At 52.6% G+C, this 27,628-nt stretch overlaps 11 protein-coding genes across 11 annotated transcripts; 6 read left to right on the top strand and 5 right to left on the bottom strand.

The window, feature by feature from the left end:
• Positions 1–18: 18 nt before the first annotated feature.
• BO79DRAFT_284873 (putative pre-mRNA splicing factor) lies at positions 19–2,034 on the bottom strand. The gene is made up of 3 exons (XM_025688293.1): positions 1,885–2,034; positions 1,774–1,827; positions 19–1,709 (listed from the first exon to the last, which is right to left on the bottom strand). Exons 1-3 carry the CDS (start codon positions 1,973–1,975, stop codon positions 238–240), a joined length of 1,617 nt encoding a protein of 538 aa, XP_025543459.1. The 5' UTR covers positions 1,976–2,034; the 3' UTR covers positions 19–237.
• Positions 2,035–2,521: 487 nt separating this feature from the next.
• Positions 2,522–6,246, top strand: pmt1 (protein mannosyltransferase 1). Its single transcript, XM_025679307.1, has 5 exons — positions 2,522–3,167; positions 3,238–3,527; positions 3,581–3,864; positions 3,928–5,388; positions 5,447–6,246. Exons 1-5 carry the CDS (start codon positions 2,902–2,904, stop codon positions 5,978–5,980), a joined length of 2,835 nt encoding a protein of 944 aa, XP_025543458.1. The 5' UTR covers positions 2,522–2,901; the 3' UTR covers positions 5,981–6,246.
• On the bottom strand, positions 6,197–7,267 carry BO79DRAFT_284871 (uncharacterized protein). The gene is made up of 4 exons (XM_025688292.1): positions 7,048–7,267; positions 6,931–6,974; positions 6,567–6,768; positions 6,197–6,469 (listed from the first exon to the last, which is right to left on the bottom strand). Exons 1-4 carry the CDS (start codon positions 7,186–7,188, stop codon positions 6,419–6,421), a joined length of 438 nt encoding a protein of 145 aa, XP_025543457.1. The 5' UTR covers positions 7,189–7,267; the 3' UTR covers positions 6,197–6,418.
• A 300-nt stretch (positions 7,268–7,567) lies between these two features.
• Positions 7,568–10,493, top strand: erf2 (palmitoyltransferase ERF2). Its single transcript, XM_025679306.1, has 4 exons — positions 7,568–7,702; positions 7,813–9,035; positions 9,087–9,195; positions 9,254–10,493. Exons 2-4 carry the CDS (start codon positions 8,011–8,013, stop codon positions 10,001–10,003), a joined length of 1,884 nt encoding a protein of 627 aa, XP_025543456.1. The 5' UTR covers positions 7,568–7,702; positions 7,813–8,010; the 3' UTR covers positions 10,004–10,493.
• Positions 10,494–11,194: 701 nt separating this feature from the next.
• BO79DRAFT_54600 (putative histone-lysine N-methyltransferase (Ash1)) lies at positions 11,195–14,241 on the top strand. The gene is made up of 4 exons (XM_025689400.1): positions 11,195–12,548; positions 12,602–12,975; positions 13,031–13,230; positions 13,288–14,241. The coding sequence occupies exons 1-4, from the start codon at positions 11,336–11,338 to the stop codon at positions 14,057–14,059; spliced, it is 2,559 nt and encodes an 852-aa protein (XP_025543455.1). The 5' UTR covers positions 11,195–11,335; the 3' UTR covers positions 14,060–14,241.
• Positions 14,242–14,824, top strand: BO79DRAFT_54601 (uncharacterized protein). The gene has a single exon (XM_025689401.1). It carries the CDS (start codon positions 14,424–14,426, stop codon positions 14,736–14,738), a length of 315 nt encoding a protein of 104 aa, XP_025543454.1. The 5' UTR covers positions 14,242–14,423; the 3' UTR covers positions 14,739–14,824.
• A 679-nt stretch (positions 14,825–15,503) lies between these two features.
• BO79DRAFT_54593 (uncharacterized protein) lies at positions 15,504–15,818 on the bottom strand. Its single transcript, XM_025689399.1, has one exon. It carries the CDS (start codon positions 15,730–15,732, stop codon positions 15,538–15,540), a length of 195 nt encoding a protein of 64 aa, XP_025543453.1. The 5' UTR covers positions 15,733–15,818; the 3' UTR covers positions 15,504–15,537.
• Positions 15,819–19,206, bottom strand: BO79DRAFT_54592 (uncharacterized protein). Its single transcript, XM_025689398.1, has 2 exons — positions 19,071–19,206; positions 15,819–18,941 (listed from the first exon to the last, which is right to left on the bottom strand). The coding sequence occupies exons 1-2, from the start codon at positions 19,080–19,082 to the stop codon at positions 15,906–15,908; spliced, it is 3,048 nt and encodes a 1,015-aa protein (XP_025543452.1). The 5' UTR covers positions 19,083–19,206; the 3' UTR covers positions 15,819–15,905.
• Positions 19,207–19,393: 187 nt separating this feature from the next.
• On the bottom strand, positions 19,394–20,663 carry BO79DRAFT_188009 (LYR motif-containing protein). The gene is made up of 6 exons (XM_025680572.1): positions 20,564–20,663; positions 20,211–20,433; positions 19,956–20,120; positions 19,769–19,831; positions 19,666–19,715; positions 19,394–19,609 (listed from the first exon to the last, which is right to left on the bottom strand). Exons 2-6 carry the CDS (start codon positions 20,259–20,261, stop codon positions 19,600–19,602), a joined length of 339 nt encoding a protein of 112 aa, XP_025543451.1. The 5' UTR covers positions 20,262–20,433; positions 20,564–20,663; the 3' UTR covers positions 19,394–19,599.
• Positions 20,664–20,871: 208 nt separating this feature from the next.
• BO79DRAFT_166254 (uncharacterized protein) lies at positions 20,872–21,862 on the top strand. The gene is made up of 3 exons (XM_025679305.1): positions 20,872–21,136; positions 21,203–21,300; positions 21,365–21,862. Exons 1-3 carry the CDS (start codon positions 20,945–20,947, stop codon positions 21,855–21,857), a joined length of 783 nt encoding a protein of 260 aa, XP_025543450.1. The 5' UTR covers positions 20,872–20,944; the 3' UTR covers positions 21,858–21,862.
• Positions 21,863–24,610: 2,748 nt separating this feature from the next.
• On the top strand, positions 24,611–27,256 carry BO79DRAFT_138275 (uncharacterized protein; the record flags this gene model as incomplete). Its single annotated transcript, XM_025678153.1, has 2 exons — positions 24,611–26,000; positions 26,067–27,256. The coding sequence occupies 2 exons, from the start codon at positions 24,611–24,613 to the stop codon at positions 27,254–27,256; spliced, it is 2,580 nt and encodes an 859-aa protein (XP_025543449.1).
• Positions 27,257–27,628: the final 372 nt, after the last annotated feature.

Here is a 27,628-nt window from a genome sequence, read left to right as displayed (position 1 = left end):
AGATTTTACAACTGAAGTGTAGACGACACGCGTCTCGCCTCAAAGAAGACCTATCAACCACGTATACATACTCCTTCATCGACTGCAAAAAAAACGCCTGAGTAGACAACATAACGATAGATCCTAATTCCCAGTATGCCAGGTAAGAGTATGATAATAACAGAAAAAGGAAAGGGCCCAAATAGACACATCATGAAAGAGTCAAAAAAAAATGATAACTGAAAATACACAGTTGGTCTATTTCCTCGTCATAGCCTGCCGTTCATGAATGCGTCTGATCTGCTCTTCGATATTCATACTCTGAGGATTCGGAGGCGCGCCAGCAGGTCCGACAACAGGCGGCGGCACAGGTCCCGAACCAGGCACGGCACCTTCAACAGCCATCTTCTTGCGACGGGCCTCTTCCTCCGGATCGACGGCTCCAGAGCCAAGCATAGCAGCGGAATCGAATACGTCGCTTCGTTGACTGGCCAGACGTTTGAGGTTGTTGACCACGTCCACGGTGAAGAGGTTGGTGGTTGCGCTGCGGGATTCGGCCTTGGCGCGTTGTTCCTTCCAGCGGGGATCGAGCAGCTCGATGCGCATGTGTTGTTCCAGTTCGCCGACGGGGATCTGTTGGTGGCAGTTCGGGCAGAGCGCTGTGGCGCCTGTGGGGTTTTGGCGACGGGCTTGGGCTCGCGGGACGTAGTCGGAGCGGATGCGCATCGGTTGTTGTTGTTGTTGGGGTTGTTGAGCGGCGGCGGCTTTGGCGGCGGCGGCTTGTTCGCGTGCTTCCATGCGTTCCCGGATGTATTGCTCTTCTTCTTGGGCGGCGGTGGACATGGGTGGGGGGACGATGGGTTGTTGTTGAGGGGGCAGGCCTTGAGGGGGGTAGGCGGGGCCGGCGGGGATGATGGGTTCGGGTTGTTGTTGGGGATAGGCGTTGTAGTAGGTGGGGGTTTCCTCTTCAGTGGGCATGGCTTCTTCGATGCGGAGAGGGTTGAGAGACATCATGGCTTTTTGTTCGAGGGAGGCGGATTGGAGGTCGTTGAGGGAGGTTGGGGGAGGGAGGTCGACTTGGTCGTCTGCTTCGGTGAAGAGGACGGTTTCGACGACGACGAAATCATGCCAGTCAATTTGGGCGTATGCGATACGCTCTTGCTCTTCCTCCTCCTCCTTCTTTTGCTTCTGCTGTTCTTGGAATTTGACCCATTCGGCGCGTTGCTTGGCGCGGTCGAGGACGTGGAATTTGTTCTGGACGTTGCGCTCGAGGTCGGCGAGACGCTTCTTCTCTGTTGTGGCGGCGTCGATTCCTTCGGAGCGGAGGAGGATGGTGTATTGGTCGACGAGTCGAGTGAAGAACTGGTAGAGACTGTGTTGCGGGCGCAGGAAGTCGAACTGAAAGTTTCTGGTTTCTCGTTGGGAGAGCGCGGTCATGAACGATTTTCCACGCTTGGCGACAAATAGGGCCGTGAGCTTCACGACTTCCAGATCTTGCGCATTGATTATGGGCATCCGTGCAGAAAAGTGAAACTCCGGCGGTTCTTCGGGGCCCTTGGGCTTCTCGGGTTCAGCTGCGGGGGTGGCTTCGCCTGGTCGGCCTGCGGCCACTGCTGTTCCTCGTCCTTCCTTGATCTCGACAAGACGCCATTGGTAGAAGGGAGCGTAGGCGTCACCGGGGTTGAGGAAGGAGAATTTGGGGTTGTTCCGTTCCTTTTCACGAACGCGATCTAAGCGTCTGCGCGTGAGCTGCGCGGTCCAAATGATAGAATAGTATGCAAGGGTGTGACGTACCTTCGAAGACGACACCGTTTCGAGCGACGTAGCCGGCCGTTTTCTCGACGATGGCTGTTTCAATGTTAGCTTTCAGGCGTCACCAGGCCTCGGAGGCATCGACAAACTTACCTCGAATGTCCTTGGGTGGCAAGACCACGCCCTCAGGTGGCTTGCCCACCTCTTCCGGCAGCGGAGTACCTCCGTTACTTGCAGATGCCATGGTTCGCACTCCGATGAAAATGGAGAGACGCGGGATTGGATGAGAGAGTCCAGACTGAGGCGATTCGGCGACCTGCGATGTTCCTTTTCGGGTTGACTTCATTTCTGGGCGCGGCTATTGAAGACTAAGCGCGGGCGGACAGACTACCCGCGCGCGTAGACATGGGAGCTGATGATTGGTTGGATTGACCCGAGGCTTAACCGCGATGGGCCCAGTCCCTGGCGTTGTCAATCAATCTACTTAGTAACTTAAGTAACTTGACCGTTGATGAACGCTGGGGCAACATCTATAATTGATTATTATTGTTTGTTGTCATGGCTCAAAGCTTGGACGGATAACATGAATTTTGGGACATTGTAGACTATATTTCGCTATAATTAAACTGCCCCTACGAGGCTGATGCTGGCGGCGTGCATGGGGGCCTTGCATAATGCTGACGGGCAGAAAACCAAGAGTCTCTCTCAAACTGCGGCCGACGATCTGGCCTTAAAGCGGCCGACGCTTTCGTCCGCCTCCCTAAATCGTCCCACACGTGCTGTGCTCGCTCTTCATCATCTTCCCTCTTACTCTCTTGCCTTCCCCGGTCCCCTTTTGTTCCGCTTCTTCATTGTCATGGCGCTTCTTTTTTTGAAATAACTTCTTACCCTCTTTTGATTGTCCACTTTTTTGTTTACACCCACCCCACACCCCATCTACACCTGTGCCTGTTCAGCGGGGGTGGTCCCGAAGCTCCCCTGGAGTTGGAGCATTGTGCAGTAACGGGCTCCGTCATTGTTTCGCTTGCCCGCGGTAGCTCTTGATGATCAATTGCCCTTTATTTTTCTGCTTTTAGGATCTTCTGAACCCCTCCCCCGACCAGTCTCCTGTCCACTCCTTTTTTCTTTCCTCTCTCTCTCTTCAATTCCCTATTCGAACCGCCTTCGACAATGGCGGCCAAATCCAAAGACACCTTGGCGGTTACGCCGCCGCCAAAATCATCTTCACGCTCTCCCAGCCGCTCTCCGGGTCCCAAGAGCCGCAAGAAGGCCGTCGCGGCCTCCTCGAGTTATGCCTCAGATGGCGTTACGGACAACAATATCTTCCATCTTCCCGCCTCCGACTATAGAACTCTAGTTCTGGTGACCATTGTTGCGGCAGTGGTCCGGTTGTTCAGGATCTACCAGCCTTCTAGCGTTGTCTTCGACGAAGTCCAGTATGTGTGCATGCGTTTTTCCGCCCCCGCATATGCCGGAGATAATCTTGTTCTAATGCATGGCGGACAGTTTCGGAGGTTTTGCGACAAAGTACATTAAGGGCCGCTTCTTCATGGATGTTCATCCTCCTCTTGCCAAGTTGCTCATCACACTTGCTGGCTGGCTGGCGGGCTTTGATGGCGAGTTCGATTTCAAGGACATTGGAAAGGATTACCTCGAACCGGGCGTACCATATGTTGCCATGCGCATGCTTCCGGCGATTTTGGGTGTTCTCACGATCCCATTGATGTTCCTCACACTGAGGGCATCGGGATGCCGCACTATCACCGCCGTGCTAGGTGCCGGTGTCGTCATCTTTGGTAGGTCTCCATGCCCGTCCGACTGGTCAATTGCACATGCTGATTTAGCGCAGAGAACGGTCTCATTACTCAGTCTCGTCTCATTCTCTTGGATTCCCCATTGGTGTTCTTCACTGCGCTCACCGCATTGTCTTTCACGTGCTTTACCAACCAACAGGAACTGGGACCTTCTCATTCCTTCCGTGGACCCTGGTGGTTTTGGCTCGCGGCAACTGGCCTCTCTCTGGGCGCTACCCTCAGTGTCAAATGGGTTGGACTCTTCACCGTTGCTTGGGTTGGGTCGCTTACCGTTCTCCAACTGTGGGTTCTGCTTGGTGATCCAAAGAATGTCACACCGGTACGTGCTTCCAATCATCGATCTAGATCTCCTTGAGCCAGCGGCTGACCTCTTATCTCACAGCGCCTGTGGTTCAAGCACTTCTTTGCTCGTGTCTTCTGCCTGATTGTTATTCCCCTCAGCTTCTACTGCGCCATGTTTGGCATTCACTTCCTGTGCCTTGTCAACCCCGGCGATGGAGATGGATTCATGTCGTCCGAGTTCCAAGCAACCCTGAACTCCAAGGGGATGCAGGACGTTCCCGCCGATGTTGCATTTGGATCTCGCGTCAGCATCCGTCACCTCAACACCCAAGGAGGCTATCTTCATTCTCACAACCACATGTACCCCACAGGAAGCAAGCAGCAGCAGATCACGCTCTACCCCCACAAGGATGAGAACAACCTCTTCGTCCTCGAGAACCAGACTCAGCCTCTTGGCCCCTATGGAACAGTGGAGGGCCCCTTGGCCTGGGACAACATAACCGCGGAGTATATCGAAGACGGCGCTGTGATCAGGTTGAATCACCTTATTACTCGGAGACGTATTCACTCGCATGATGAGCGGCCTCCTGTTACAGATGTGGATTGGCAATTCGAGGTGTCCGCATATGGATACGATGGATTCCCCGGAGATGCAAACGATCTCTTCCGCGTCGAGATTGTGAAGTCCCTGTCCGAGGGCGAGGAGGCGAAGAAGCGACTGCGGACCATCCAGACTAAGTTCCGCCTGGTGCACATCATGACCAACTGTGTCCTGTTTTCCCACAAAGTCAAGCTTCCCGAGTGGGGTTTCGACCAGCAAGAGGTGACCTGCGCCAGAGGAGCTACTTTGCCCAACAGCATCTGGTACATTGAATCGAACAGCCACCCTATGCTCGCAGAGGATGGTGAGAAGGTTAACTACAGGAACCCCGGTTTCTTCGGCAAGTTCTGGGAGCTGCAGAAGGTGATGTGGATTACCAATGCAGGCCTGACTGAATCGCACGCTTGGGACTCTCGCCCGCCTTCCTGGCCGACCCTCCTCCGTGGCATCAACTTCTGGGGCAAGGATCACCGCCAAGTCTACCTCCTGGGCAACCCCTTCATTTGGTGGTCTTCGACGGTGGCCATTGTTATCTACATTATCTTCAAGGGAATCTCTGTTCTTCGTTGGCAGCGGAGCTGTGGTGATTACCACAACGTGAACTTCAAGCGGTTCGACTACGAAATTGGTACTAGTGTACTTGGCTGGGCTTTCCACTACTTCCCCTTTTACCTCATGGCGCGCCAGCTTTTCCTGCACCACTATTTCCCTGCCCTCTACTTCGCTATCATTGCCCTCTGCCAGGAGTTCGACTTCCTTGCCAACCGCATCAAGAGCCTTGGGTTACCATCTCGCCCTGTTATCGGCAAACTGTTGGCCGGCATCTTCCTTGCGATTAGCATCTTTGCTTTCACACTGTACTCGCCTCTGGTCTACGGCAACCCCTGGACCCAGGATGCTTGCAACAGTGTAAAGCTAATGGACAGCTGGGACTTTGACTGCCACACATTTTACACTAGCGTAAGTCTCCCGAGCACCGCAGCCGATACTCATGTTGTAGGCGCTAACATGATTACAGCTTGACCAATATGTGACCCAGATCGTGGACACGCACCCGGCTATCCCCACGACTCAAGCGTCAGTGCCACAAGCACCCCCCGTTGTGATGGAACAACCACCACAACAACAGGTCCCGCAGCAAGTTCCGCAACAGAAACAGGAAGTCTTGCAGGAGGAGGCACAGGAACCGGCTGTCACGCCCCGGGCTCGGCACACCGCCAAGGCCCGTGTGGAGTACCGTGATCAACACGGAAACGTGCTGGACGAGGAACTTGTTGCTCAGTTGAAGAAGGAGGGTAAGGTCCAGTTCGAGAGCCGTCATGAGACGAAGACTCGCCTGGAGAACGGCCGTGTTGTCGACATGATCGACGGTCAAATTGCCCCGCCTCACCCCGACGTTGAAGGCCAAAATCCCGAAACTGTTGGAAGACAGCCCCCTCAGGCTGTAGAGGACGGCCCAGCTTCAGTTGCCGGCCAAGGAAGCTCCCAGGAGCAGCGCGGCTCGCCTGACCCCAAGCCGGCCAGCGAGGCCAACGAGGCGACCAAATCTTGAATAGACTTGAAGAAGCATTTGTGAGGGATCACTGTACTGGTTTCAAACTTTGGCTGTTCTCATTTACTTCTTCTGTACTTCTTTTCTAGCAATAATTGGCTTCTCTTTCCTCCCTCTTGCTCATTCAACTACTTTGGTCTAACGAAATGTGACTCTTGTACATGATTACTTACGTGTTCCTGGATTTAGCGGCCTACTTGATTGTACATGTCTTATCACAGTTTGGGAACTTGGTGTAAGCGCAACGAAAACAATCTTCCAAATAAAACCTCGTCAAAACAACAAACTATGCACAGTGGTCTTGTAAAAACGGTCTCACCCCATACTCTAGTCTTCACAAGTTTTAGTGTACAGCGATCAGCGCCGACCTGCCTCAACTTCTTTCTTCCTAGAATCTCAACAACACGGCCTTGTCTGCAATTGCAGATGGTGAACTATCTAGTAGTCCCACTCCTCCTTTCCGTACTTGTTGTAGCGCTCGTGGAGGTCCTAAAAAGAACAGGGAATCGTTTGTTAGTGATCCAGTTCGCATTGTCGACTATTGGTCGCGAATATCAACCACATGGGGATGGGGGGCAGTAAATACCACGGGCAGGGTAACGTTGGGAACAATGACGGTGTTCAAGGCGCTGGGGGCGTTGCGCAGGGGCTGGCTCTTGTCACCGTGGGGGTGGTATTGGTACTTGTAGACCTTGCCACTCTCGTCGGTCTGCTCCCAGGGCATGGCACTCTCGCCAATGCGGACGTTGCTCTCGGAGGTGACGGAGGTGGGCTTTCTGCCGAAGTACCTGATCATCGAGAGGAAAAAATTATGTTAGCCAATTGAGTCGATTCATAGTTGAATTGTATAGTAGTGTCGAGGAATTTTTTTTTTTCGCAATTGAGCGTTGTATCTTTTGTCGTGCTGACACACTATGAAAAGAAATCGGGGAAAAGGGAAAAGTATTCACCATCCGGCAAGCAGGAAAGCACCGGACATGACACCGAGCAGAACCTGTTCAAGTATAATTTCACCAATTAGATTCCAACGATCGCAATTGATTTCTATCGGTTCATTGGGTCCGTACGTAGAGCTCGGGGTCACGCTTGGGGCCCTTGTCGAGGCCAGCCTCCTCAACCTTGGAGCTGTAGAAGCGGCGCGGGGGAGCGCGAAGGAAGGACTGGCGGGCGAACGCCCGGCGGGAGGCCATAGCAGCAATTGAAGACATGTTGATGGGATTGCGAGGAGCGGACGTGTGTCTGCGAGGACTGTGGGGGGTTGGTGGTTCGAATGGGTCTTGAGGGAGGAGGTGGGAGAATCGGTGGGCGTCGGACGTATGATGTTGCCGGCGCATCATCAGGTGACATTTCGTTGGCCAGCTTCCGGCACGGCTGCTGACTCAGCCCGCGTTGCTGGCCTGACACTTTTTTTCGTGTGCTGCCTTCATGCCTGACTGCCTGATTGACTGCCTGATTGACTGCCTGGAGCTAAGCTCCGGGACTAAACTTAAGCTGGACTGGTTTGGTTAGGCTTTCCTTCTTCCCCCCAATAATCAGTCATCATACGGTATCGATTGCGATAAACCCTCGTGTTTGCTCTGCGCATGTCATCCACCTGTCCGGCTCTGAGGTGTCTGGGGTCTTATTTCCTCACTTCGGCCATCGCAAGTCTTGGGTTTCGGCTTGCGACCGTGATGTGACGTGATTCGCGTGTCTTGCAATCACCGCAACTTCATTTCCAAGGTTCGTCGTTTGAATCTCTCTCTCTCTCCCTTCCCGCGTGCCGACAGGGGGAGAAACCGGTCTGGATCCCGTCTTTTTAGATGAGGCTAACTGAGCACTGTCCAATATAGGTTGCTTACATTCTTTTTTCCTCATCTTAATACCAGTCTACCTCGATATACGTCTTTTCTTTTCTTCGTCACTCCTTCACTTTATTCCTACCGATAACTTCCCTCACCGCGCTCCTGTGATCACAGACGACGCTCCGTCCCATTAACCCGAACCGCTTCATTCCTGTCTGGCCACAATATGTTAGATTGCTGTGATATATGAGTAGAAATTTTCCATCCACGCTCAACGACATGCCTCTATCTTCCGCGATTTCGGAGACCAGCGACACGCCTGCCTCGGCGCCCCCGCAACATGTTCTCGGTATTCCGCGACCCCCTTCCGTGGGAGGAATTTCGTCCCGGGTGACGGACATGGCGTCAGATGATGGAGAACAGTCCCAGACATATACCGGAGTCTCGTCGCATCCACCGCAGTCCCGAGCGTCGGCTCCTAGACGAGGGCCCCCACCTGCCAGGAGCTCTATCACATCGACCAGTCAATGGACTAGGCCAGGGAGTGCTAGTAGCAAGCAGAGCCGGTCACACATTCCTTCGCTTGCTGCGCAGGGTTTCTTCCGTCCTATGTCTTCTCAGCGACTCCAGGCTCATCGGGGTCGGCCTATGACGAAGGGGACCATGACCGACACATCGGAGGATTGGAACGATCATACGAGTCAGAACAGGCAGAGCTTCATCTCGAATAGCACGATACCGCAAGGGTCCATCCCTCCGACAGAACAAGAAGCTCCTCCTTCAAGAGGCACGGAGTTCACGGACCCTATCATCCCTGACCGCAACACCTCGAATGCTAGTCCTATCGGTAACACCACGGGAAGGAGTCAGGGCGAGAGCGCCAAACTTCTCTACGACAGGGAGAGGGCTTATAAGATCCAACAACCTCATCTCAACCTCGGGGGAAACTATCATGGGTCAAACGAGCCTGTCAGCCCCCACCGGTCGACGCTTTCTTTCCTCTCTCTGCAGAACAGACATCAGGGACATGAAAGTAGCCGTGACATACGGGCACATGAGAGGCTTTCGTCTGCCGGCTCTACCCCTGGATCTATCGACAAAGCCCCTCAGGCCGGTGCAAGCAAAAGCCGTTTGGGCAAAAACTACGAATATTTTGTCGGCAACACCATCTTCTTCGGCCGGGGAAGGCTCCAGAACTCTAGGGATAAGCCCGTCAATATCGCTACAGCAATCTTTGTGCTTGTGCCTACGGCTCTATTCTTCGCATATTCGTAAGTATCCCGTCTCTGGCTTGGTGCGTTCGAGTAGCTAACAGTACATAGGGGTCCTTGGCTCTGGCACAACATCTCGCCCGCCCTTCCCATTTTGTTCGCGTATCTTTTCTACTTGTGCTTTTCATCATTCATACATGCTTCCGTCGTTGATCCTGGGGTAAGACACGGATTCAGGCAAGACAGTGCATCATTGATCGCTAACAGATCCGCTCCAGATTATCCCTCGCAACCTTCATCAGCTGCCACCCCCGGATCCCGCAGATGATCCGTTGGCAATTGGCCCTCCAACCAACGACTGGGTGATGGTGAAGCTGGCGACATCCGACGTTGCAGCCATGGACGTGCCTGTGAAGTACTGCAAGACCTGTTGTATATGGCGTCCTCCCCGCTGCTATCATTGCCGTGTATGCGACAACTGTGTTGAGACTCTTGACCATCACTGTGTGTGGCTCAACAACTGCGTTGGTCGCCGTAACTACCGGTACTTCTTCACATTTGTGGCATCCTCCACCCTCCTTGCTCTGTTCTTGCTTGGTGCCAGTCTCGCACACATCTTGGTGTATAAATCACGAGAGCATGTCAGCTTTGGCACAGCTATCGATAAATGGAGAGTTCCCTGGGCCATGGTGATCTACGGTGCGGTTGCCGCACCATACCCGGCCTCGTTATGGGCCTACCATCTCTTCCTGGTCGGTCGGGGCGAGACCACCCGAGAATATTTGAACTCGCACAAGTTTGCGAAAGCCGACCGCCATCGGCCCTTCACTCAAGGCAATGTCTTCCGGAACTGGTTGTCCGTTTTCCTGCGGCCACGGCCCCCAACGTATATGCAGTTCAAGCAGCCTTATCAGGAAGGGGACCAGCGCCTGAGCACGATGAAGCGCAAGTATCTCCCTCGAAATGTCGAGCCTCAAAATGACATTGAGATGCAACAAGTGCCTCCTCCCTCTCAACCCCAAGAGTGAGTGGTAATGGTGCCGGTTTGCTCTCGCTGCTCCACCCCATCTCCATTTCCGTATGACTTTTCCTTCTTGCTCCCTGCGGGGCCATTCCTTCTTCTTTGCTTCTTCGTCACCATTTTTCCAAAGATAGTAAGATCTTAATGGATGTTACCACCTCATTGCCATTCTTTCATTGAACCAATTGGGCTCACCGCATATACGTTGACATACCCCACCCTACTTTCTGTTCATGTCTTGATTTTCGAGCGAGTTGCACGTATGAAGCAGCCGTTGGCTACGTTCTCTTCACGATATTCTTTTTTCTTTTCCTTTATTCCATATTTTTTTCCCAATTTCTACTATATATACACGTCTGTCCATTGAGTGTCTGTCTGTCTGCTGTTGTTGATGCTGTTGCGGCAGATCAGGTGAAACATGATATCGGGGAACGATTTAGGGCTATGTACAATATGCAGATACTGGACCAGAGATAGACCAAGGAGATCCGAAATAGATAGCCGTTGGCGCCAAAGAAGCGTAGTAACCGGACGAGGTGAGCCCGGAATACCCGAGCATGGCGATTATATGCCTCATAGTAGATACAAAAGAATTGTCCGGGTGTAGGAGACCTGTCTCTTGAGATGCGCGAGGCGGGGGTAGAAGAGGACAAAGCTGGGGCTTGTTCACCAGTTGGGAATCCTGGTCAGGACCGGAGAAGAGGAACAGGTTAAAGATAAAACGAGGGGGTTTCGACAAAGAGACGAGGGGATCTACTTAATGTCTAGCACTGGTTCTGACTGCATTCCGCGGCGCCGTCGTCGGGGGTTGTTGCTGACGATACTACGGCTCTCCTCGACCCTCTCTCTCTGTCTTTCTCTCTCTCTCCGCACCCTCTCCCTCTCCCTCTCTCTCTCTCTTCGCTTCCTCTTCCTCCTCCTCCTCCTCCTCCCTCCCTCCCCTGCTTTCTCCCTCCCCCATTCCTTGTCCATGACCTTCTCCTCAACCCCGGTTAAGCATTCAGACACCTTCTCTGCGTCGGCTTTTTCACGCCGTCCATCCCGCTTCCGGGGTTAAGATATGAAAAGTGAGGAGGTATAAGGCTCACCACCGATATCTGTCTCCTCCTCCTGGTTTAAGGAGAAAGAACCACTGACCACCTTTCCCACTCTCTCCCCGTAACATTGGCAGCACGCCAGGTCAGCCACACTCTCGGAAGTTGACAACCACCACCCCCCGCGTTAATTTCTAGCAATCCATCCCTGGAAACATCAACTTATCCCGAGCTGTTTGGTGGTCCTGCCCCTCGTACCAAAACCTAGTTCTCACCGCATATCCTTTTTCCCGCAGCCCTTGGGGATGGAAGGTCGACCTGGTTCTCCCGGCGCGTCTCCCGCGACTCCCGCAACCCTTTCGGACCTCAAGAAACACACGCACGAGCACCTCGAGGGCACAATGGCCTTCGAATATACCGAACAACTCCTTACCCCCGAAAATAGTCGCTCCGAAACCTCCAGCAACAACGACAACGCGTCCACCGACGAGAAACCCACCCTCCGCCGACGATCTACACGTGTAACACGCGCTTCTTTACGAGGGGCAGTCCAGCTCAGTGACCATTTGGACGCGGATAATCATGGATTACCTTCTCCGGCGGATGAAAGTGATCGTACGGTCTCCGGTGATGTCCTGGCCAGTGCGGTCGAGGCTGCTGAGGTGAAGAGGACGAGGTCCAAGTCCTCCTCCCACCTCCGGCACAGCATAGCGGTCATGGAAACTGCCTTATGGAGCGAGACAACACTTCCGCAGAATAAGGAGGACGGTGACGACCACCCAATGGCGCCAGATACCCCCGTCTCCAAATCGTCTCAGGAACCGCAACCCAACGACATCGGCATGTCTCTACAACAACGGACGTTACGAAAGCGCGTGGAAAAAGTGTTGACCCAGGAAGACAACAAGGACCAAGAAAAGGTTTCTGCGCCTGCCAAACCTGAACGTCGCAAGTCACTACGTCGGTCAACCCGATTAAGTATACTCGACAAGGCTTCTGACCTGGTTGGTCGGGCTAGCAGCGTTTTGGGCAAACGCTCGCGTGATAAGGTAGAAAAGAGCAGTGGTCCGGATCGACGTGCGAGTCTACGGCCGCGAAACGTCGCCGCTCTCAAGGAAGAAACGCCCGCGCCTACGCCGAGTGCTCCAGCTCCTAAAAAGAGACGGGTCTCGGAAAGTGATCTTCCGTCCAAGACTCAGTCTACGGAGGAGCCGCCGCAGGAGCAATCCGCCCCAGCTGAACCGGTCCCGCGCTTGAAGCGAAAGCTTTGGCTGGCGCATGGCCTTTACACCGGACAAGAACATACCGACTCTCCGCCGGTTCAAAGCCGGAATAGGAGCAGGCGGAAGAGTCAAACTCAGTCTCAGACTCAGTCGCAACGGAAACTGCTGCCACTGCCTATGTTTGCAGGCGACCGACTCTTGAAGAATGGACGCGATTTCCAACTGCCTTTCGACGTCTTCTCGCCGCTGCCTCCTGGTCAACCCAAACCAGATGAGTGGAGAAAGACTAACAAGAGTAAGTATTCTGCGCATGACTGATGAGATGGCCATTGCTAACACGGGCTCTAGACGTCTTTGTGGGAGAGGCGGGCAGTATATGGCGGGCAAACAAGCACTGTGAGCTGTCCAAGTGCATGTGCACGCCAGAAACGGGCTGCGACGAGGAATGTCAGAACCGTTACATGTTCTACGAGTGTGATGAAGGTAATTGCGGGGTGGGTGAGGAGTGTGGCAACCGCAGTTTCGAGGAGCTTAAGCAAAGGACCAAGGCTGGAGGCAAGTACAACATCGGCGTGGAAGTCATCAAGACGGCCGATCGTGGGTACGGTGTTCGGAGTAACCGCACCTTTGAGCCCAACCAGATCATTGTGGAGTACACGGGTGAGATTATCACTCAGACAGAGTGTGAGAAACGAATGCGGACGATCTACAAGCATAACGAGGTTGGTCGGTCCCAGTTACGGTTTCTTCATGACTACATTGCTAACGACGCTCCAGTGCTACTATCTGATGTACTTTGATCAGAATATGATCATTGATGCCACTCGGGGCTCCATTGCCCGCTTTGTTAATCACTCTTGTGAGCCCAACTGTCGGATGGAGAAGTGGACTGTCGCTGGAAAACCGCGCATGGCTCTCTTTGCTGGCGATCGTGGCATCATGACGGGTGAGGAACTGACCTATGACTACAACTTTGAGTGAGTTACTCTGTCTGCGGAATCACACCCACAAGCATAACTGATTTCGGAATGTAGCCCATATTCCCAGAAGAATGTCCAGCAATGCAGATGTGGCTCATCGAATTGCCGTGGCATTCTGGGCCCGAGGCCCAAGGAGAAGGCACAACGTGCGAAAGAGCAGAAGGTGGAGAAACCGAAAAAATCAGCCAGCAAACGGACAAATGGTAAGACAGCCGGCACCAAGCGCAAGTCTGGCGATGCGCTCGACGTATCATCTTCGCGCGCCAACAAGAAACAAAAACTTGCGGTAGCCAAGTCAATCAAATCTGGCGTCAAGAAGGCGGTTTCGCGAGCGCGTGCAACCGTCACCAAAACTACTGCTTCTCGAACAAAGCAGGCAAAGAAGGAGAAAGGCAGCCCTGTCAAGCGAACGGCCGCGAAGGCCACGAAGACGACGAAATCGCCGACGAAGAAAACGGCAACGAAGAAAGATGAACCTAAAGGAAAGAGTAACATCAAACTCCCTAAGGTTAAAGCCACGAAGGTCAAGGCAAGGGCCACAGTGCCCAAGAAGTCAGCACAGACCGCGAAAGGCAAGACTCAGAATGCCGCTCCATCATCGTCGAAATTAAGCCGCCCATCTGCAGCCACCAAAGCGAAAATCCTCGCTGCGGCCAAAGGCACAAACCCACGGAGGAAATCGACGAAAAAGGATGATACGAAGACAGATCATAAGACCACCGCGCCTAAAGCTCAGAAGAAAACGCAAGCACCCAAACAGGAGCCCAAGTCCAAAGGTGCGATAAAGCGTACGGGGCCTGCAGCCACGAAAGGCAGTAAAAAGTGATCATCGATATAGGCTGCTTCATGGCGCCCTTATATCCAGATCATATGAGGACAGCCTTTGTCCTTCAGGAACCTTCAACCTTATCTTTGACGATCACCTTTTTTTCTGTAGTGAACCGAATCCTCCATCTATCTCTTCTGGCTTAACCTTACTTTTACTCCAACTTATTACCCCTTTCTGTTCTCTTCTGGGTTTTTCTGGGCCTGCTTTCTGGCCCACAGACTCTTTTCGTTTCTCTTTCCTCTTCTGTTTCCTTTCTTGAGATATAATTTCGGCAGCTTCCCCCTCTTATTAGGCCCTAATGCGATAGGTAGGTAGGTAGGTATTTCACTATGCTTCCCATGATCCTTGCTGGATTTACTGGATGCTTCGGTTTGCTATTTTGTGCTTACCTGCCTTTATTTGTTATTTTCTATTCTTCTTTTTCTTTTTACTCTTTTCTTTTCGTTATCACGATGGCGCTCTTCGAACTGTAACACCCCCTTTTGTTATCGTTATATCCTCACTCATCTCCAGTGTTATGTTTGATGTAATGTTTCTGGTCTCCTTTTTCCCTTTCTTTCTCCCTATCAAATCATATCAATTCACGAAGCAGGCTTGGAATAGGACGAAATGTTTGATGCGCGAATGTGCTTCCTTGGCTTTGGATTGCTTGTTATGTCTTATATGGATTGACTGAGTAGCTAGCCTGTTTTCCCTGTTTTTGACTTCAAGCTTGATTCTCATTTCATCGATCGGTCAGAATAGGATATTTCTTCATTCCAGATTATTCTGTCGCGCGCTCATGTAGTCAGTACTATTTAGTAACACTGTTGTTCAAGACATTTCGGTTGGTGGGGGGAGAACGCGGCATAGTACGCGCTGGTGGAATATATTTCCGCAGACGGGGTGATCTAAACCTTCGGTTCCCTATGTATCCACAGGCTTCTTCCAACCACACATGATGCTATGCATCTCCATTTTTTAGTACTGGGATTTCAATCTTCTAGTCCAGCACTTCAACCCACCATTTCTCAGTCCTATTATATATATTACATACCAGTAGTTGTAGCAGTGCCCTGGAACAACCAATTGCAATTAGTACTAGATGTCCGCCGGGTGCCTTCTACAACCCAACCGGTATAAGCCTACGAGAGAAGTAGTACATGGGGAAGCGTAATGAGAATCTCAGTTACGGTGAATGAATCCAACTGGTTCTTCTAGATTTTTTTTTTTTTTTAAAAAAAAGTAGTAGTAGTAGTAGTAGTAGTAGTAGTAGTAGTAAGGCTGCTGCTGTTCAAGTTCCAGCGTTTATATAAATAAGTGGATTCTGTAATGAAGTAGCAACCCAGGCGAAATGATGAACCGTGGAGTCTCCTTCAGTTCATGGTATCGAGTATCACTAGCCGAGTACTACCAGAGATTGATTTCGAGAAAGGGGGATAAACTAAACGATGTACTACTAGTTTTGTATACGGTGCTATATGTAAAGTGATACGCTACACTAAACAATCAAGAGACGTGAAAGGAAAGGGTTTATATGGAGGAATGAAGAAAAAATATACCCCCCTATGATACAATAACAGAGATAAAGGAAAGGAATATAAAAATGATAAGCCGATTGGCACAAGCCATACATATACCGTGTATGATAATTCCACAGTCATGATAATTGAAAAAGAAGAAAAGTTCATTCCGAGTCCCCGTGATTTCACGCCATAGCACCGTTTCCTAGCTGCGCCTTGACTGTAGGTTTAAAGAAGAAGTTCTGGTTCTAAGGAAAGAAGGAGAATTGAAAGAAAAGACTAATATGTCTTTCTAAGCATTTTCCGCCTGTATGTTTTATTGGTTATGGGCATGAAATATCTCATGCGGTGTTGGTATCAGCTGGTTGTTGGTGTTCTTGTTGCTCCTGCTGCTCTGACTCCTTGGGTTGGGCCGTCTCCTGGGCTGGTTGCTCAGGCTTAGGCTCGGGGACAGGAGGTGCAGAGAGAGCTTCGGCTGGGGTGGGTTCGGGTTCGGGGATAGGTTCAGGCTCCTTGGATTCAGCTTCAGCTGGAGCTTCTTCGGTTGGTTTTTCTTCAGCCGGGGGTGCTTCAGCTGGAGGCTGGGGTGCCGGTACTGGCTCTGGCTGTTGCTGTGGTTCCTCTGGAGCTGGTAATGCGGGCGGCGTAGGTTCTTTGGGTGGCTGGGTTTCCTCTGGCTGTTGAGGTGGAACGAGGGGTGTTTCTTCTTCAACCTTGGAAGCGGCTGGTTCCTCTGCGTTAACGGGAACGTGCTCTTCTGGTGCTTGTGGTGGTTCATCTGCCTGGGGCTCTGATGGTTGCTCAGCAGGCGCCTGCTCGGTCTGTGTCTGTTCGGTCTGCTCGGGCTGCTGCTCGGTTGCAGTCTGGGGCGTTGGCTCTGCAATCTCGGTTGGAACTTCCTCAGGAGCTTGTGATGGGGCTTGCTCTTGGGGCTGATCTTGCTGCACTGGTTGCACAGGCTGCTCGGGTTGCTGAGGTTCTTCTGGTTGCTCCGGTTGCTCTGGCTGCACGGATTCAACGGGCTCTACAGGCTCCGCTTGCACAGGCTGTTCCGGCTGAACAGGTAGCTCAGGTTGTTCCGGCTGCTCTGATTGTGCAGGTTCAACTGCCCGTACAGAATCCTCCTGCTTGGGCTGTTCTGGCTGAAAAGGTGGCTCTGCTTGCGTAGGTTGCTCGGGCCGAGCAGGTGATTCCGACTTCACGGGCTGTTCCACGACCGGCTCGCCTGCCGGCTCTTCCATTTTCTCCGCTGGAGCCTCGGGAAGTTGTTCGATGGACTGCGGTGCAGGAGCTTCGGATACTTGCTTGGTATGCTGTTCGTTGAGTGGTTCAGCAGGCCGTTCGCCTTGTTCCGCTGCAGCTGGTTGAACGGCAGTCTCTGCAGCCACAGTGGTGTCCTCTGCCGGCTGCGTCTCAGGCACCCCGGCCTTATCCGCAACGGGCTCAACTGTTTCCGTAGCAGGAGGCTGTTCAACGTGGGTAGGTGCATCCATTTCCATCTCGATGTCCGCCCCTTGGTTGTCACCATGTTCTTCGCCCGGTGGCTGGCTCAGACTCGCTTCCAACGTACCGAGCAGATCGACTTCCTTGCTCTCTGCAACAGCCTCATTAGGCTGAGGAGCTGCTTGCTCGGAAACTGGTTGCTCGACCGGCTGTTCCGCCGGCTGTTCCACCGGTGCTTGATCCTGTGCGGTTTCTGGAAGAGGTTCTACATCCTCCATGGTCGTATCCATATTCTGATCATCCTGTGTCGGCAGCTGAACAGTATCAGTACTTGTCTTATCTGGCTGTGCTGGTTCATCTGCAGGCTGTTTATCGACAGGCTGCTCTGAAGCTGGTGCAGCTGGCAATGTTTCTGCAACGGGAGGTTGGGGGGCTTCCTGGGGCGCCGGAACATCTTCAGCGCTCGGAGCTGGCTCCTGTTGCTGAGTAGCTGGAACTGGCTGAGGGGTTGCAGATACGCTATCCTCAGGACCAGGTATTGAGGGGTAAGCTTCGGTCATCTCCACATCTTCCTTCTGTCCTGATGCTTCACTCGTCTGCTCAGGAGCCTCTGCTGTGGGCTGGATAGCAGCAGGTTCTGAAGGAGGTTCAGCAGCGACGGATTGTTGTTCTGGCTGAGTGGGCGGGACAGCTGGCTCTGCAGCTGGCTCTGATGCTGTCTCGGGAGCCGGTGCTGGAGCCGGTGCCGAGGCTGATTCTGAAGCAGTTGAAGAAACCTCAGGGGTTGGCAACGCCGCATCTGTAGAACCAACTGTGGCAGCTGGTTCAGTTGCCGGAGCCGGTGCAGGCACAGGCGTCGAGTCAGTCGGCGGCTCAGTGCTGGGACGCGGAACTGGAGTTTCCGGAGTCTTTGCCTCTAGCATAGACTCATCTCCCTCGTCGCTCTCATCGCCTTCCTCACCCTCCTCGTCGTCCTCTTCCTGTCCATTCTGATCACCAGACATGCGTGACGCATCCCCATCCTTGGCGTAATCTGAAGCGCCATCCACCCCGGAGCCATTGGCACCATGAACCGTGGCGGCATCCGCGCCATCGCCTGGAGCAAACATGACCTTCTTTCTCCGCCCCTTTCCAAAGCCCTTCGCCTTGCGCTTTGGGGGAGGGGGGCGTCTTTTTGGAGGAGTCATGACAGCTGCAGAGTTTGTATCCGCGACTACCACACCCTCGGCGTTGACAACTCCAACTCCCTCAATGACCGTACCGGGCGCTGGCGCCTCAGGGGTTACGGTGACCGCGGTGTTTTCAGCTACAACTTGAGCTCCATCGGTGATCTCTCCCTCAATCTTGTGTCCCTCCGGTACCCATGCTTCGTAAATCGAGATATTCCCGGTCGCCGGGTCGACCTTCTTGAACTTGGTCCTCCTCATCGGCGCAGGAGCATTATTTCCATCTGTAGTCGCAGCAGCAGCACCGTATAGAGTGGGTAAACCCGGTCGTCGCTTGGCGAGGAATTCAACTTCTGATGATTCGAGGTGTCTCGGTACGGCGGACCACTTGCGCGTGACGAAACTGCGTTCGGTGCTCTGGATAAGTGGCTGTTCCTCTCCGTCGGTCGCTTCTTTCTCTTCGTCTTCGGAGTCTTTTGACGCTTGGCGGATGTAGATGCATCCGGCTCGCGCAGCTCGCAGGAGGGCTCTGCTCATGGGACTCAACAGGTGACTGTCTCGAGGCATTGGGTGTTCTGGAATGGTTGACTTGCCCCCGGGGCCCTGCACGACAGCTTCAGTGCCTTCGGCCTTAGGGACCTGCGAGACAGTCTGAGTTTGACGTGTCCAGCGTCGTACAGGGAGCCCCTCGAACACATCGTGATCGATCTGACTTCTGTTACGGTTGGCGCCATCGCCGAATTGGCGACCAGAGCGAGATGATCTAAACTGGAGGATTGTCAGTACACATCAGCGATAGCATCTTTCTATACCGCATTGGCAAGTTTCGGTGCAATGGTGAGTGGATCGATAACTGGGGGTCGGTGTCGGGGTCGTGGATCGCGGCAACAAGCTTACAGTAGGTGGCATGATGAGCGCCGGACCTGCAGTCTCACTGTTCGGAGAATAATCAGGATAACGGCAGAGAGCCCCTCACCCAGTGAATCTACGGAGCTGGGTGTGGTTTGCCCGATTGTAAAGAAAGGGACTCTTTGGGAGGGCGAGGCTGTTTTGGAGGTGATGGTGAATCGGAGCAGCGCGATGCGATCGCTCAGCGAAACGCCGCGCCGCCGCCCCCGCACGTGACTGGGGTCACTCAGAACCCTCACATAGAATAAACATGACTACCATCGACTACAGATTCAAGATGAGATGGATTGGGCTAATAGAGAGCGAAGAATAGTATTCCAGATGAGTAAGAGTAAGAATCGCTACCTAAAGCGCAGTGGCTTTCAATAAAAATACAGAACCCTTCGATCTATGCTAATCCCTCATCTTCGGGCCATCGGCTCAAATGGCCCCAAATGATATTGATATCGTATTGGTGCTGGATTCCCCTCAACTCCGTACTCTCGCTACGAAAAAACAAATGATCCCCGTTGGGCGTTTAGTCCCAGCTATATAGACGTTAGCATAGGCTCAAAAAAACTAGATAAAGAAGGGTTCATCTCACCCAGTATCCTTCTGGCGAACAATGTTTCCTTCCGTGCCAGTCTGCTTACCCTTTTAACTGATTAGCTTCATGGCATTCACAGACAGGCTCCATGGGTACTCACGGTCTTCTGACCCTCAACAACCAACCGATCCAGCTGGTAGAACTGACTGATAATGGTTTGCCTCTGTAAGAAGTATTAGCAGCTCGTTCACTAGCGTCCACCCCCGCTTTGACTCAGAGAGCACGATCTGCATAGTAGAGACAAACGCGGGCACATCTAATCATTTCCATCCGAGAAATATACTGACCTTCATCATCCGCAAGTTCTGTAGTCCATCCTGGATCAACTCCTGTATCCGTCGGTCCTCAGATTCCTTCTGGTGCTCGCGGAAGGCATCCATCGTCCGCCGGCGGGCATACTCGCGGAAGTTGTAGTTCGAGAACTGGGAGGATTGACGGAGCAAAGAGCGGAACTGCATAAAATGACTGGTTAGCCCCAGTGCCATTGCGATGGGAGGGTAGGAGGGATTCCGCGCAATCTAGTTTCAGCAGGGAGGGCATACCAGAGACCGGACCTGGAAGGCCGTTTCACGCTGCATGGTTGGCACAGACATAATGGGCGAATTTGAGTGGAGAGATGCGAATATAAACTTTGTATAACTGGAAAGATATGACAAGCTGAAGATGATGTTGTTGATGATGATGATGCTAAAAGCGATTCCAGATACAGGGATCCTGGATTTCTAATCGGCTCGGCCGCTAACGCGGGGGTACAACTAGGCGATGCTATTCGCGTTAGCTTTTCAAGTCCCAAAGAGGAACAGCCCGAGTCGTCTTTACCGGGGACGTCCGACTCCGAGAGGCTTTTCGCAGAAGGGTTGAGATGTCCTCGGACAGCGCAAAGCAGGTGGCGTACCGGTCAAGAGTCGAGTCGCCTTAACAGTCAACTAGACCAGGGGTTCTATCCCAGCAAGAGTCGTAATAAGGTTATTCTGACAAGCAGAATATTTAAAGAGAAACAGATGCTTCCGGATGGGGATGCAAGCGGAGCGTTGAAGGGATAATCGCTGGCAGGCTCTCCGGGAAATTCTTTTGCTTTTGGGCTCGGAGGCGCAATGACGGAGTTATCGGACTCGCCGGCCGACCTCCACGGGGGATCTTCCCCTCGGCTTCCAGAATGGCTCCGCTCTTCGCCAACAACCACGGTTGAAGCCTTCAATCGCAATTGAACTGTTTTCTTGCTGGACAAAGTGTCTATGCGCTGCAGATCGCTCGCTGTGATCACCTTCAGATCCCAATGGCGCAAATCCCTACTCCGCCCGCTTCCCGTTCAGCTTCACCAGCTCCGGATTCCGAACCCAAGCAAGCTCCTGTAGCAGATGCCCCGGAGGACTTGCTGCAGTCGCTAGACAATCTATTGGAGCGGTATCTGCACCTTCTAGATCAACATCAGAAGTTGCAAGCTGAGCTAGGGTCGAAGCTCTCGTCGGTAAGTCACTTCGCCATAGCAAGCTTGAGGCTTTGTTGCGGTAAGCGATACTGAGAACAACACCAGGGGTTTTTCTCTCTTGCCCAAGCCAACTATACTTGTCCACCGGGTCGACACTATGGGGCAGATTATTATGATGAGCGCATGAAGGCGACCCGAAGAGTGTAAGTCTTGGTATATGTTTGTACCATTCCAAGACGCGGAGCTAACTGGTTTCATCCTGATCAGGACTCTACAACCTCCTACCAACTTGGCTGAGGAACGCTACGCAACGGAGAAGGACAACTTACCGCCGACTGACCCCGACAATAGCGAGTTCAACTCTAGTATATTCGGGATCGAATCAGTTACCGTTCAACATTCAGAGGACGATTCCGACACGGACGAGAAGCCCGAATCAGATGCCGATTCACCCGAGGAAGATCGGCCACAACGCGAAGAGGGAGATACCCAAGCTGGTGAGCTCTCGACCACATCCGAGACCCCTCAAATAGAGCCCGACGCGGATGATAAGCCCAAGCGATCGAAAAAGAAGAAGTTTCGTTCTTCGGACCCGATCCACTGGTACGGGATCCTGGTGCCCCCTTATCTTCGCAGCGCCCAAAAGTCCTTCACCGAAGCCGTTGAAAGTCGCCTACCCCAGCTCGCTAGTGTCGTAGTTGAGATGCGCATCGTGGAGAAGGAAGTTCATCGAGTGCGGAGTGAGCTGGGCCGGGTGTGAGGAAGGCTGGTGGTGCTCGCAGGGTCCTCTTCTAAACCATCATGCGCCAGAAGTAAGGTAGTGGTGGTGACAGTGGTGATTGAAGCGATGTGAAAGGCTCAAGCTGGGATCAGTTTCCTGCCTGTCGCAAGGATCATGCCTCAGGCAGTAGCCACTCCATATTGTAAATTCTAGACTTGTGCATATAAATAGACTACATGCAAGCTACGGCAGTTGATAAGTACTAAATAAATGAAGAGCAATATGGAATAGAAGAACAGATGCACCCACTCTCGGTACATATTTCCACCAGAGTCTATTTTTATTCCCTGGAAGGTCCAGCGCATTTGACCAGGGAACATTTTATTACTTACCAGATGGGCGGGTATACTAACTGACTGGATAGGTAGGGATGGAGTATCTAGTCGTTGACAGACTGGATACACCATCCCATAGACCATACCCACTCTGTTCATGGCCCGAACCAATTTTTGCGACTTCGACAGATTGACCAAGCATTTGATGGGAAAAGAACTAAGGTACCAACGAACTCCCCTGTCAGACAACCGTCGGCTTTTTCACGAGTGGAAACGGGGGTGGTTGTTGTTGCAGACTTGCAGACTTGCAAGTTGCATGAGTGGCTGCAGGATGGCTGGCCGTTGAGCCTCGCATCCCCAGTCGCTTTCCAAAGGCTTCCCTCCTCTCCTGCTCTTCGCTGCCACTCTGCCTCTCACCTTTTACCCTCGGATGGATCTCGTATCCTAACCATCTTACATATTCTTCTAGACTGCCCTCACAGACCATGTACAAAATAGGAGGATACTATTATTATCCCGCCCACCGGCCGTCCAGGTCCTCATATGATGTTTACCCGCTTAATCTATTGCCGTAATCCGACTATTGTGCTTTTAATCTCCGGGGCTCACTCACTAAACCGCAATGAGTTTTCTGCCCGACGGACAACGAGACGGGGTTCTACGATCTAAGAGTGCTAGTTGACAACCGGCGCAATTGCTGGGCTTTACGGGTATCCTTCCTTCGAATCCGAAAGTCGAGAGGGAGAAAAATGTGCAATCGGGAAAAGGCGCCATCGCCAGCTTTGATTGAGTTTGCTCGCTTCGTCACTATCACCAATCTATAACGGTCGTGAGACTCGGTTAGTTTGAAGGCGCTGATATACAGTGGAGCTACCCGAGCCAGGATCATATGCGACTCGCGGATGGTCTGCGCTGAATGATTAGGCCTCGCTCGCTTGTTCGGCTCGTTTATTGGTTGCTGCACACGGGAGGAGCTTCGTCGACGGTTTCATATTGAAATCTCAGGGCCGTAGAGGAGTGGTACTCCTGTTCAAGGTGAGACCTAGTCCATCCGCCATCCTCTTGGTCGTTCCGTTCCTGACCAATGGCCTGGCGCACACTCCAAGGTCGGGTCCTGACCCGCCTGCTTTTAGCTTCTCCGGTTATTCAGTATCCTCATTTTCGAGCCAATCTACGGCCCTCGCCTACCCTGTCCCCTCTTGGGTAGCATGGCATTGCGACTCATGAGACTCCGCTTGCCGTCTGCATGCGGATTCCGTACACTGGAATAGTGAAGGGAAAACCAGGGAATTATCATGCACATGAGGTTGGTAGGCCGTGGTAGGGGGTGCTATTCGTCACCTTGACTGTCGCCCAAACGAAGCGGCTTCAGCTCAGGATGTCTGGCTGGTCAACCACCTGTTAAATGCATTGTTTACGTGGGAGGCTGGGTATCGCGCGCTGGGTCTCTTAATAGTAGCCAGCATTATCACAAACGGCTTTCCGTGCCTGTCCCCGCGCTATTGGCGCTGGATCAACTCCACTTGTGACTGAACTGGTCCGACTCTAAAACGTCTGCGCCCTTATCCAGTCCTAATGCCTGCGCATAGGACGGAAATGAAGCACTTTAATATCAACATCTGACTTTTGGTTCGCCGGGGTGCTGGAAAACCCTTGGCTTTGCTTTCCCATCCGTGTGAGGCGCTATCGCCCAAAGGACTGAGTCTGAGTCTGTTTTGACGCGACACTGGGGTTGTTCTCTTTCTTTCTGCTCTCCAGTCGTTCGCTCTTTCCCCCAAAGTAAGGGCTAGAAGCTCTTTCTTTTTTTGTTCCCTGTCATTCTTTTTGTCTGATTTATGACTCCGTAAGTCCGAAAGTGTTTCTTTCCCCCTGTAACCAGGTGTAACTAACAAGTGTCTAACTATGCGTTCAGGGGTTTCACGGATAGCCAAAGCTTTCGCTGAGCCTTGGGGGTCTGATATTATACTTCTTTGACCTGGGTCAACTTTCCTTCATTCTTCTTTTTTTGAACAAAAGACCTTATTCTATTTTTCCTGTGCGGTATGCAAGCGTCTGATCTGGCTTTCTATGATGTCTGAGATTGTAGCATCGACTTACTCATTCCCACCAGAGGCATTGAGTGCCATTGCGACTCTTGTTGTCGACCACTTTCATTTGATTGAATTCTGAGCCCATTGCTTCAAGCCTAGACTGTTGCACAGCGTCCGACAGTTCTAAACAATTGATTATCTCGGACTTGTTTCGCTATTTTCCTGCATGTGCTTTTGACTTTCGTCTCATACCCAGTCGAGCTGGATTTCGCGCATCGACCTGCTCTCCGGTGTTGAAGAAAGATATCTCCACTACTAACACTTATATCGACTTTCATCCTATGCGCTGGCCGGTCTTACTTCCGTATTGTGCAAAAGTTTCCTATGACTGCTAGAAGCTCCACAATCTAGCACTGTTATCACTCACATGGCTCCCCAAGCTGAAAGCGCAGGCTCTGGGCCCCAGCCAGATGGGGACGTTGCGCGAAAAGGATCAGTCAAAAGAGCGCGGGAGATGCTTCAGGCAGGAAAGCGTCCTGAGAGAGCGCCAGAGGAACCAGCGCCCTCATTCCGCATTAATCCGGCCCATATGACACAATGGCCTCTGCCCGACAACGCCCCTCTGCCACCGAATCTGGCTAACCCTCACGCAACCTTGGTCGTTCCAAAAGGGCCACCGCCCGTGCGCCCACCCCGTCCGGATTGCCCGTCTCCTTCGGTCTATTCGGAGAGAAGCATGTCCGATGTCCCACCAGCACCTAGCCCGTTGAACATCAAACGTCCAGTGCCCTCCTTTTCGCAGCCATTCCCAATCCCGCCAGGCCCGCGTCCGGCCATCAGAATTCCCATTCCGCGGCCGCCTAGCCCAGACAGTGTTGCAGGTTCAACACCTCGCGTTTCCGTCGCCACAGACGACCTCTTTCGACAGTCAGGTATTTCCACCGTCTCGTCGATCACTGAACTTCCCTCAGTTCCTCATCCACTTCCCCCACAGCAGCGTGTTACGCCAGGGGGCGCGCCAAAAAAGACCGCTAGCCTTGCTCCTCCAGTGCCTGCGGCACGACAGCGCGCCTCGTCTGTTTCGCCTATTCCAGAGGAATTACCGGATAGCCCAACCATTTCGCAAGATCACTACGGCTCTGCCCAACCATATCCACCTAGCTGGTACTCAGGACAGGCAGAATCGGAAATCTTGGGCACGTATCTGGACGGCGAATCCGACGATGATGCGTCTAGACATTCTACTCACCAAGCCGGAGTAGCTACGGCTACGCTCCTCAGGCAAGCCAGCGTCGGGACCAGAGGAAAACCTTCCTTACGCACAATTCAAAAATCCAATGCTAGCTCCCCAGTACCGCCCTCAGAGAGGACCCCTGTGTCTGCTAGGCCGACTACGTCCGGGACTACGGGCACGGAGTTTATCCTGAAAGAAATCTCTATTGGGCCTGATCGGAGAGATTCTGTTTCGTCCAGCTCAACAGGGTCTGCGCACTTCAACCTGGAGAAAGCACCCATCGTCTTGGATGTCAGCACTCAACATCCTGCCTTAGCTCGTCCATACGTTGAAAATGGGGGTTTGGAGAAGGAGATCGGAGCTCTTCCCAGGGCTGCGCCAACAATGAGCGACAAACGCCCAGGTGGCCGCCGGCCTCCGCGTCTCAACATGAGTGCTGTTCGTGACGCAGAGGCTCGAGGGAGCCTTACGAGTTTGCCTGACCTCATTCGACGTGCGACAAGACTTGCATCGAATCTAGAGCATGGCCGGACTGCGAGTCGAAACGATCTACTGAATGGCGGAGGTGGTTCCAGGTTCCAATGTAAGTTTGGTCACAAGTGCCATTGTCATTGTCAGTCCACCGACAAAGGCTAACCAGTGTTCATAGATGACGCCAAACGCAAGTCAGGATCAATCAAGAGCATCTTGGCGTCGTTCCCCCCGCCGGCTGCAACTCCTGAGGGAGGTCACTCGTCTTGGCCTTTCTTCTTCAGGAGGTCCACGCTGCATCAGATTCATTCCAACGAACCACCACGGGCAGATGGTGATCAAGAGAAAGCCGCACCGAAACAACCACGCCGATGCTGCGGACTGCCCCCGTGGCTGTTTGCTCTTATTTGCGTCGTGATCATCATTGTCATCTTGGCCGCCATCCTCATCCCCGTTGGTCTGCTCGTGGTGCGCCATAAGTCGAGTGGTACGAGCTGCGCAACAACTAACCCATGTGAAAATGGCGGCGTCAGTGTCTCAAGCGGTAGTGTTTGCTCCTGCGTTTGTGCAAACGGCTATACTGGATCTCGCTGTACGATTTCTGGCGATGCCAGCTGTGTCACCACTGAAGTCGATGATAAGAACGCCACCATGGGCAGCGAGCTTCCTCGCCTGTTTGAGTACGCGCAGCAAAACTACAGTATCCCTCTTGATGCTGTGACAATCATGGCCCTATTCAGCCAGAACAATGTGTCCTGCACGACGGAAAACACCCTTGTTTCGTTCTCCAGCGTATCAACAAGCAGCAGCAAAGCCCGCCGTGCTCTGTCTGACTCGTCCCTCGAGGAGCCCTCAATCTCCAGTCACCTGCTAGCCAACGTCGAGCACTCTCCCAGCTCAGCTTTATCAGAACGTACTCCCACGCAAGCTCTTGCAGCCCGCGACTCTGTCGCTACAGCGCACGGTATCGTCTTCGATGACGATCCACCAAGCAGCACTGGAACCGCAACCGCGACCGCGACCGCAACCAAGACAAACCACGAGTCCTCAGCCACGCAGACTTCCACCACCAGTTCGAGTACGACTACAAATACTTCTTCATCCTCCAACTCGACAACCGTCACAACAGAAGTCCTTGACTTCGCCCGTGTCGCTGTTCTCTACATCCTAGAGGAAACAGGCACCCTCTCTGCGGCGGAGTTCTCAGAAAGCAACATCCAAGATTACCTGTCCGATGACTACTCGGACGCCAAGAGCCACAAATTCACCGTCGACCTCACTCCCTCTGGTGTGATCGGCAATTACACTTTGAACTTTGACGACTTTGAGATCACATTACCCAGTGGAAGTGTTGTCGGTGGTGACTAGGAGACCATGTTCTTTCTGCAAGGAGGCTGCAGTTGTATTTTTAATTTAATCTAGTACATATTCCCGAATTTTGACTTGGCATTTTGCGGCATCATCTATACCAGTAATAAAAATAGCCTTGTAGGTGTGAATTATAGCATATGCTCTGCTTCATTCTACTTGTGGATGACAAATAGATGGCCTTGGGGGAAAGCCACTGTGCAGTTATTTCATCGTGATTAGCTACTAGTTACCATAGCAGCCGGATAGATCATTATGATACTAGTACTTGCTCATTATATAAATATTGACCAGCTCATACTTACCAACTCCCAAGACCAGACTAACAACTCTAAGACATACTTGTTTCCTCAATACAGCCAGCCACTTGAC

The sequence above is a fragment of the Aspergillus costaricaensis genome, assembly GCF_003184835.1.
Source record: "Aspergillus costaricaensis CBS 115574 unplaced genomic scaffold BO79scaffold_4, whole genome shotgun sequence".
NCBI classification, from domain to species: domain Eukaryota; kingdom Fungi; phylum Ascomycota; class Eurotiomycetes; order Eurotiales; family Aspergillaceae; genus Aspergillus; species Aspergillus costaricensis.
This window is presented reverse-complemented; position numbering and strand designations above follow the sequence as displayed.